The 10,666-nt window shown below is 36.3% G+C and overlaps 1 protein-coding gene across 1 annotated transcript; it reads right to left on the bottom strand.

The window, feature by feature from the left end:
* Positions 1-2,271: 2,271 nt before the first annotated feature.
* Positions 2,272-10,612, bottom strand: LOC149416232 (uncharacterized). Its single transcript, XM_089642093.1, has 4 exons — positions 10,479-10,612; positions 9,126-9,347; positions 3,805-3,892; positions 2,272-3,011 (listed from the first exon to the last, which is right to left on the bottom strand). The coding sequence occupies exons 1-4, from the start codon at positions 10,527-10,529 to the stop codon at positions 2,833-2,835; spliced, it is 540 nt and encodes a 179-aa protein (XP_089498219.1). The 5' UTR covers positions 10,530-10,612; the 3' UTR covers positions 2,272-2,832.
* Positions 10,613-10,666: the final 54 nt, after the last annotated feature.

Genomic DNA, 10,666 nt, shown 5'->3' with positions numbered 1-10,666 from the left:
TCTATGGTAATATATTCCTTAACCGTTTGAGTGCCAAAAAAATTCATACAGTTGCTTGTAAAATGCCACCAAAAAAACATTATTTTTTATGAAACTATATATTTTTTTAAAACCCCATAAATTCTTCAAATTTTCAAGGATTTCGATGAATTTTTCGGTGTTTTATTAAAAAATATTTGTTTAGAATCACGCGGAGGAGGATCCCGAAGTCCAGGCGTTTCGAAAAAATGAGAATTTTACGTACAGACGTACGCGCGAATCAGAACACGACTGACGCAATCGACGGAAATCGACGATCGGCAATCTTTGTTAAAACACGAATCGACGAAAATCGACGATTGGTACCCAAACGGTTAAAAGAAACCATCAACTATTATAAACCAAGGAAAACGCCAATCTATACCTGCTTTCTAGATCTTAGCAAAGCTTTGATCGTGTTTGTCACAATTAACTCTGGGAAAAACTTAGGAAAAGAGCAGTTTCAGAAGATATAATAGAGATTCTTTCAATTTGGCACACGGCACACGCAGCAAGAAAATGTGGTGAAACGGTCTGACGAGTCTTCCAACTCATTTTATTTTAAAAGTGGCGTAAGGCAAGGAGGAAGCATGTCTCCAGCACTCTTCAATATATACACTGATGAACTCATTTAAAGACTAAATAACACTAAAATAGGTTGCCATGTTCAAGGAGATGATATGGTTCTTCTGGCACTGTCACTTAGCGCACTAATGAAACTACTCCAAATATATGAAGATTTGTATATAATGCGTGCAAATCAATTGTTACAGTTTTCGAATGTAAAAACGAAATCATGCAAACACCTTCAGTATGGCTAGACGGAAGGAAAATGGATGTTAGTCGTAGCGTCAAACACCTGTGACATATTATCACAGACAACCTGAAAGACAGCGAGGATATGGAAAGGCAAAGAAGAGCGATATCCGTCAGAGCAGGTATGCTGTCAAGGCGTTTTCACTTTTGCAGTACAAACGTCAAAAGTATACTATTAAACGCATTATGCACTTCGCTGTACACGTCAAAACTGTGGGTAGATTACACTGCACCCCAATGGCATAAGCTAAAAGTTGCTTACAATAATGCTTATCGCCAACTATTCCGCCCACCAAGATACTGCAGTGCTATGAAAATGTTCCTGGAGGGACGAGTGCATTCTTTCAGAGCGCTTTTCCGCCACCACATGGGAAGCTTATGGCGCAGACTACGCCAATCAAATAACACTATCATCACTGCCGTGGTTGCCTAGATGGAGTCCCTTCTGATGGCCCGACAGGAGACGTTCAAATATTGTCCATAAACGGCTGCTTGCAGACATTTTACACTACTATTCCGCATTGCCTATCTGTGTTTTCTTATTATATGTCTGTTATTTTAAAATATGGAATGTATTGCATTGCACTACCCCTGCATACATTTTGGAATAAACTCCTGTTATTATTATTAAAACGATTATGCTCTAATATATTACGGAGAACATCACAAGTTGATGATAAATGAGGTAAATGTAAGTGTAAAAGGTGATGGGGGCAATTTTACTATTTTGTGACAAACGTCAAAATATAGTTGCTGAACTGTCTGTAAGTGATGTTGAAAATTTCAATGGTGAATACAGAACCGTTAACCAGTTGAGTCGCTCTTTTGATTGGAGACTTTTGATAGGCAGGAGTCCTCGCTTTCGAAGTATGAAAAAGTGAATGTTCTCTAATATATGGGTTTTATATTTTCACTCCACTATATACTTTTCTGGTGTTATAGAGTAAGACATCATATCTAGGCACAAGTAATGACATTTCACTAAAAAAACAAATTGATTTTCATTGTTTGCAACAATACTTGAAGAACGCATTAAATAATTGTCTGAAACGTTATTGTCATGATATTATGAAGAGTATAAATTAGGTTAGTTGACACACTTATGGACGACTTCTGTGGTTACAATCCTTGGCTACGAATTCAGCGGTCGCGGATTCAAATCCCGGCGTACTAATAAATTTTAATTGATTGAAGAATAAGATAATACTTACAAATCTGAAGGAAACATGAAACAGAACAAGACAAAAAAAATAAAATAGTTAACTGTCTCAATTGGGTATTGAACCCAGGATCTCTTGTCAGAATCAAAACTCTGTTGAAATGGCTTTGGCTATGTTTGGGTAGGTTAATAAAGTGTGCAGGTAACTTAATTCAATAATAACTTGTAGTTCTGTGAACAGTAGACCTTGTGTCCAAAAAAGCATGTCTTTAATTTTCTCTTATTTAATAAATCAAAACCTCAATTTTCTCTTATTCAATAAATCAAAACCTTAATTTTCTCTTATTTAATAAATCAAAACCTCAATTTTCTCTTATTTAATAAATCAAAACCTCAATTTTTTCTTATTTGATAAATCAAAATCATATTTTCCTCGGAAATCATAAGATTTGTGAGTAAGTACTTAAATACCTACCATAAATATTTTATATAACATTTTTTTAATTTTAAATAAGGAAATATACCTACAATTTGTCCAAAGAAACGTCACCATTTCAATGACAATAATTTTTTTTTTTTTAACTATCTTTATGCCGGTAGGTATCATGATATTAATTTTTTCCGATTTGACAGCTCGTAGTAGGAACCACAATCATGCGAACTTTGGCGGGAAAAAAGGTAGTATCCAACAAGGCATCTTGAACCGGAACGTTACAAATAAATTTACACATGGATGAAAAGCCAAATGATTTAAATAAAACTTCGCCACACTCGATAAAAATATTGTAATAATTTAATTTAAAAAAAATATGCAGGTGACGGCAGCACGTTAGGTTAGGTTAGTCGGGTGACCAGGTGACGGCGGCCATCTTCCTGTTGATCTCCTGCAGCAGCGTGGCACAGCGCTGCAGGCGGGCGGGGTGCGGGGGTGCTTCGGCTGTCCCCCTTTGAGGCCGACTCTCGGGTCCTGGGCAGCGCAGTTTCAGGGCTCGGCGTCTGGCGGCACGCTGGGCGGTGGCTAAAGTCACATCATATTACTGCAGATTGTATTAATGACAGTTGACGTAAAGAATTGGATTGTTAAAATAGATTGCCCCATTATTGCAAACTACCGTTTTATTTGCATATCTGTTTAGTATGATTATGTGCCTGTATCCTAAATATACAAAACAATTAAGGCGATGCCATACGTAGTAATGCAAAATCATGTGTTTTTGGTTCGAAAATTTGGTCGCCTAGAAATGTTTCAGATGCTTTAATTAAATACTGCGAGTAGAATACATCTTGGCCTTTGAAATAATCGAGTATTTTTTAGATAAGTCTTTTTATAAGCCCAGAAAAAAATAATGTATAAGGCCTATGAAAACTGCTTTAAAGTTTAAAATCTCCTACTTACGAACCCATTTTCGTTTATGATTTTATTGTATAATGTGGAAAATTAAGTCATTTATAAAATGATCGAAAAAAAATTAAATATTTATGCCTGAACATCCACAAAATAAAATAAAATGCACTTTTTGGCCATGTTTTTTTCTTGCATAAATCAAAACAGGCGGATGGTGTTAAGCGGGAATTTAAACCTTATAGCCATCTACGTAAGGGTTCTTATTGATAGCGGCTCAATTTAAAATATTACACGACGTAGTGCATCACCTTAATTCATTTTGTCGAGGCGGGTTAACTTTGAAATTTAATGAATTGTTCAAATTTTGTAAAACAACCCGTCTTTAGTGTTATTAGAGTGGCGGTAACAATCTTCAGCAATGAAAAGAAACATAACGAATGAACAAGACGTTAGAAAGACAACTCACCGCTATCTTTGCTGCTGTCTTTAGATCTGTCCCGAACTCTCTCCTCTTCCAGAGATCCCTGCGACACGGATCTTCGCTTATTTGGAGCCTGCAACGGACAAATTTAAGTATTTATTTATTAACAGCATTATCAATAATGTAAATCCCAGAGTCTTGTACAAAGCTAGAGGATTCTTCAACAGTGACCAGCTTATAACCCTGCACAAATCTTAAGTACGTCCAAATACTGCATTTGGGACCCAACTCTAGGCTGGAGTCCCACAATACCTGACAAATCTACTTGATTCTATCCAAAGGAGAATAGTCCATTTGATTGACAATCCATTGTCCAAAAGACTGATGGCCATCTCTTATGCATGTAGGCATTGTTGGAATTTGCTCTTAGTTTCAAACCAATTATAATTAATATAACTGACTTAGAATGTAGATGGCGCTAGTTTACGCCTTCTTTAAAGGCAGCGAAACTAGGTTATTTAAGGTCCAAATTTAATAAGGGAACTCGCTTCTCTTCGATAGTTTCTAGCTAAAGGAACGCAAAGTGACAATTATATTTTGCTCTCCGTTGGTGGAGTGATCTCCACAGAGTGTCGGTAGGAATATAATCTTTGGAAAAAACATAGCAATAAATCGGTGTGATTTCAACTTCACCAGTTCACCGTGTTTTATTTTAACCTTTCCCTTACTGTGCTAAAAAAATACACGCGTTACGGTGCTGTGTAGTCAATACACATATCAAAATAAGCGATTTAATATCGGAAAAATATGAATATTCATAGCTAATCGATTATGTTTATTATATTTTATATCAAAAGTGATAATAATTGTAATTTAATTGCTGAAAACATGAAAAAACCATCGGCAGATGATAAAGAAACGTGCGAGGGGTCCACATCTAACGACGGTTCGCGGCTAACTGGCTAGCGACGCGGCTGGCGGCTGGCACAAACACATCTGTGCGGTCGTAGGTATCAATGGTCTAAATCAAAAACTACAACTGCAGAAGTGTGGATGTCTCATGTTCCCGCAAAGCGAATTAAAGCGGGACATCAATAGCGTGTCATTTCCTCACACACTCTTCGCATATTTAGTATCACACGGTTGATTGTATTGGTGTATTTGTTCCCGATTTTTAACAAAAAACTCTGATTTTAAATTGAATTTGAAAACTATGTAATATATTATTTTTTAATTCAGTGCATAAATGTATAACGGAGGAATACCTAAAATCTGAACTCAGAATTTATTATATTTATAGAGTTATTAAAGTTATTAGAAGCAATGTGTATTAAATACACACCACAGATGAGGAAAGGTTAAAAGAGGAATCTACCCTTTTTTCCACAAGTCCTAACTTTTTACAGGCATGCTGGATCTGTTCTACAGGTACTTCAATGGAACCTGCTCGATGTAGCAAGCAGCATTGTTCCCCTGTCATGAACTCGACGAGTGTAACACAGTTGATGTTGGCTTCACAAGAACGGTGTCGTTTCTTCGACTCGTTTTTGTGTAAATTGGCTAGCATGTGAAACAAGCTACCGGCGTCTGTTTTTCCTCCTTCATTTAATTCGGGCCATTTCAAGACCCGCATTAATAAAATGCGACCCAACCGAGTGGCGACATAGTGCCCCAGTCTTTACATTGTACAAACAGGAGAGTTCTCGTGAGGTGTTACATAAAAAAAAATTTAAAAAGGAGGGTTTTGGCCGACTACACAAATGCTCCCCACTGACTACGGTCTCGCGCCATTGGCCTCCAGGCAGTCCTCAGTCCTTCCCGTTCTGCTTCAGTCATTTTTAACACATCCATCTATCTCTTATTCAGCACAACTTGTGAAAGAGGTGGGATTGGGCGCGAATTTGAGTAATCTGAAAGTATGTTGCCTGTTTTATGCTGATGATGCGGTGCTGATTGCTAATAGTATGGATGATCTACAGTCTCTCGTGTCTAGGATGAACGAGGTATGCATGAAGAATGAGTTAATGATGAATGTAAGTAAGTCTAAAGTAATGGTGTTTGAAAGAGAGAGTAAGAAAACAGTGTGCAATATAGTTGTTGCTGAAGAATACTTGGAGCAGGTGGATGAGTTTGTATATTTAGGAAGCATGTTTACGAGAGATGCGAAGGCTGACAGAGATATTAAAAGAAGGGTAAATGCAGGTAACTTCATTAATGGAGGACTGAACGCAGTTGGCGCTAACGAAACATGGTCCAAAGAAGCAAAGCTAGCAGTCCACAATGGAGTGCTGGTACCTACCCTGATGTATGGCAGTTAGGCATGGAACTGGTAGAGGAACGACAAAAATAGACTTAATGCTGTGGAAATGAGATCCCTGTGGTAAAACCATGTGTGATCGTGTGAGAAATGTGGAGTTTCGCAAAGAATGCAAGGCAAGAAAGGGAAACGTAAGGAAAACGTATGAAGCAACGTCACTCGTACCCCATCAGATTTTAATCGTTTTGCCTGGCTTTGAAAAATGCAAATCGACTTAAGTAAAACAAATTAAAAGTACCGATAATTAAGTTAGAAGGTAAACTTTCGTAATAAAAAATTGAATAGAATTCCTTATTGCATGAAAAAAAAAAAATAATAATATGATATTATTTGGTTGGTAAAGTTGTTCTAATTAATAGAAGTGCCAACAGGTAGCACTACTTGCTATATTAGTGATTTGTACTAGAAGTGGTCGCTCGCTAAAGACTCGGCTCAGTGAACTGGATCCCCAATCGGATCAGTGAGGATCCAGTTCGCAAAGACCGATCTTCACGGTTTGCGGATCTTTGCGAATGAGAGACCTGGTGAGCGGAGATCCGTGAGATTGTTCAACGGGTCGTGGGTCACTTATAATATGGAATATGGAGATTAATATTAATTAATATTGAAAACGTAATACTTAAAGCCACTGAAGACATAAATACTCTTAAGAATTTCTTCGAAATTAATTTACTATCACTAAATAGCGACAAAACATATGTAATTCCATTTGCAATACACACAAAAGAAATCCCTAAAAATTTTGACATTATCATTCATGACAATTCCAAAATACATAATAAAAATTACTGTCTCCAAAACTGCACAATACTAAAAAACACAAACACAATCAAATATCTAGGAGTAATTATCGATAAAAATTTGAATTGGAAGGAACAAATATGTCAAATTGTAAAAAAAATCAGAAAACTGATATATGTATTTTTAAGAATCAGAAATTTTTTGTCTTTAAAAAAACCTATATTTAATATATTATGCCTTAGTCCAATCAACTCTACAATATGGTATCATTAGTTGGGGATCCACATACAAAACTAACCTTACTCCAATAGAAGTGGTACAAAGGTTAATAATTAAAATAATATTAAGAAAACCTTCCGATTACCCAACGGATCGATTATTCGAAGAATTTCAAGTGCCTTCATTTAAAGATCTTTATACTAAAAATGCATTAATTCAAATCATAAAAGAAAAAGACAAGTATCAATTTCTAACTGAAAACCGTACTCGACTTAAATATATTTTTCCATGCCCAAAATTAAACACTTCCTTTGCACAAAATTATTACACTTACCGGGCGAGAATTTTTTTCAATCGACTACCTGAAGAAATTAGAAACATTAATGATAACATCCAAATAATAAACACAGTGAAAAAATATTTAAAAGACAAACTTACAAAAAATAAAAATGATTCCAATTGAATTAACCTTAAGCATAACTCATCTCAATTAATTTCCTTGTAACTTTCCATTCTTCAAATAAGTTTAAAATCATTTTATTTTTAATTACTTACTTACTGTAATAAAACAATGTACACTCCTCTTCCAGCCACAAGCTAATGCTTCTATGGAAGAGGGGTCTTGAAATATTGATCATATATTGTAACAAATAAATAAAAATGTACTTATATAATAAAAATACAAAAATAAATTAATGGTATGCGTGCTCACTTCAGTCGTGGCGATGTGTATATTAACCCTTACAGGTAGGTGTACGAAAAATGCCAGCGACGCGGCAGCGCTCTTTTCGACAGTTCACATTTGGCGCGCGTCAATGACAAACGTGTTCACGCGTTTATATTTTTATTCATTAATTTGCATTCTAACTTTCGGTTCCATGATATTACATCAAAATGAAAATTCAACACACCTTTAAAAAGTGATATAGAGTCATTAAAAGTGATGAAACAAAAACTAGGTTTAATAGTTACCTATGTAACCTATTTAACCTAGTTTTTGTTTCATCACTTTTCATGATTTTATATCACTTTTTGGAGCTGTGTTTTGTGAAAAGATTCAACCTGATTTGCTCGTTGTATAAAAAAGAACTGCAAACACTCTTGTAAATAAATCTTGTACATTTTCCATATATTTTTTGTAATTTTCTTGTCAATAAATATGTAGTATTCAATTTCTGCACTTTTATCATGATAGTTTGAAACCTTCTGAAGAGAATGTTGAAAAAATTATGAAAATTAGTGTACTGTAACAGAAATGGCAAGTGTTTTTATTTTTTATATAAATTATCTATAAAAATGCACTTTTTTACTGGCATTTTCAGCATATTTCGACAAAATATTTATGGCACTAAAAGGGTACAAGGGCACAAGTTAGGTATTTAACTACCTATCCACAAATCATATGATTTCAAAGAAAATTTTGGTTTTGATTTAAAATAAGAGATAATCAGAAATGTGAACTACTAGTTTATTGTCATTGTGTATCAGACTTCTAGATTTAATTTGATTTTTTCAAAAGGGGTTCCAATGATATTGGGATACCCTTTTGTAACAATGAAGTATAAAAAGGAGAGCCGAGGAAGTGAGGGTGGGGGAAGAGGGCTTGCTCGTTCGCGAACCACCGTTCAATCGAGCCGGCTCACTGAACCGGATCTTTACGGAGAGCTGGAATTGGTGATCCGGCTCGTTAAACTGAACCGCTTCGCCCACTGCTGATTTGAACCAAAAGGCATGACCTATTTCGACACTAACACAAGGACACGACACTAACACATTTCTATGTCGAATGAAGACAACATGTTTTGAATATGTGGTCGTTTAGCTCTTGCCTTTGGTACCTTATAGCGGTCGGAGCTGCGATTCTTAGATGACTTTGTGCATATTTTTTAATGTGTAGATTGGTTTCTTGAAAAGAAATGTAAAAGTTAATATTATTTACATTGTTATACGAGTACAGTTGGGTAGACAGTGCTTATGTGCTTGTATGGACTGCACTCCCCTGACTCCAGCGCATTGGGGTCCTCAGCCTATTGATGGATGGCTGGCTTCAGTGACTTAACATGATAATAGAGTGGTGCTCTTTTCTTACCCGCTGATAATCTTGACTGTCGTAGAAGTGCGGTCGGGCTCGACGCACCCGTCCTGTCCTTCGGCGTCCTCCCTCCGTGCGTCCCCCCTCGGAAACCCCGCCCCCGGTACTGCCCCCAGTACTTCCGCTTCCGGTGCTGTTTCCCAGAGCTGAGGCACGCAGCCTACTCTTGGCCGAGAAGAAGCAGTGGCCGCACTTGCAGATCTTGGTTGCTACGGCCACCTGGAATAATACATGTTTTTAATATTGACGGACTGACAGACGAGGGAGGAAAGGGGCGAAAGCACCATTTGCAGGATACGTAAAAGACCAGTCCATATCCTAGACCTAGGGAACTGGTAGGACTACTAACAGATCACTAACATCTCAGGAGACGCATGCGATTGTTGGGAGTGGAAAACACCAATAGATGCAGGAAATGTGAAGAGATTCCAATTCACCTTTGGTGCCAAGGTATTTGGTGCTGGAAGTGGAAGACTCTGGTGAATTTATCAAAGGAACCAGGTGACTATTAAAGGAATGAGGTAAAATGGAAGATAGCACATTGGGCCCATGGCCTGAGTGCTCACGGGAATTACAAGTAAATCGTATCGGCACATATTTTCTTCTTCTCATCGTATTTGGGTCAAAAGCTTCGCCTCAAGAAGGTGGCTCTACGTGTCCTTGTGCTGCACTAATTCACCGGCCTTCGTTCATTCTCCTGCCCTCTCCTCGAAGGGTGGCCCACGGAATGCCGTACTTATTTACACATGGTGAATCAGTACATATTCAATAGAGAGAATACAGAGGCGATTCTCAAAAATACCAAGAACTTTGAAAGACAGGCAATATGAACGAACTAATATTATTTGTTTCTGTAAATAGTTGTTTCTTGTAGTAATTTTTGAAACAAAGTATAATTTCCACAATCTTTGCATAAAAAAGCTGCGGGTAGGGAAACAATTACTATAATTTGAAATCTTTTCTTTACGCCATGTTTTGACATGATAAACTAAGAAACCATTTTAGGATCATAGGTTTATATTTTAGTTTAAATAAGAGAAGAAAAAACTAACTTAAAAACTTTAACGTCAATAACATTGGCCGCGAAGTGAACAATCAATTTTAATTTTAACGAAATAACTATTAAAATGTATTATTTTCCATTTCCATAGACTGAAAAGCTTACTTCTCATTATTATCTAACTAATACAAAGTGTTTTTAAAATAAACTTGCTTATTAAGCAATTTTCGGTATATTTACTACAAAACTGAATGAAAAGAAATCGCAAAAAAACAATACAGAATACAACGTTTATAGGTTAGGATTACAAAAACCGGTCAAAAGCGCTGAAAAATAAGTTATGTTCAAACCTGCTGGTCACATTTAGGACAACTTTTCGCTATCATTTTGTTTTTTCCCATTCTTATAACGCCATCTTATAAAAATTTAAACAACACGAATAATACCATTTGACTGTCAATGTCAAAATAGAGTTATCAAAAATTTGGAGTTGCCATATATATATATTTATATATGTGTTAAAAATTCCAATTACTTA

This window comes from Hesperophylax consimilis, chromosome 17, assembly GCF_061612785.1.
Source record: "Hesperophylax consimilis isolate HC1 chromosome 17, BYU_Hcon_1.0, whole genome shotgun sequence".
Lineage (NCBI taxonomy): Eukaryota > Metazoa > Arthropoda > Insecta > Trichoptera > Limnephilidae > Hesperophylax > Hesperophylax consimilis.
This window is presented reverse-complemented; position numbering and strand designations above follow the sequence as displayed.

Bases quoted from the DNA above. Each gene is read 5' to 3' on its own strand.
- LOC149416232 (XM_089642093.1), bottom strand. From the start codon at position 10,529: ATGGGAAAAAACAAAATGATAGCGAAAAGTTGTCCTAAATGTGACCAG. The intron at 9,348-10,478 runs GTTTGAACATAA...GTATTATTCCAG, and splicing joins GTCCTAAATGTGACCAGCAG to GTGGCCGTAGCAACCAAGAT. The intron at 3,893-9,125 runs GTAAGAAAAGAG...TGTCCGTTGCAG, and splicing joins ACAGTCAAGATTATCAGCGG to GCTCCAAATAAGCGAAGATC.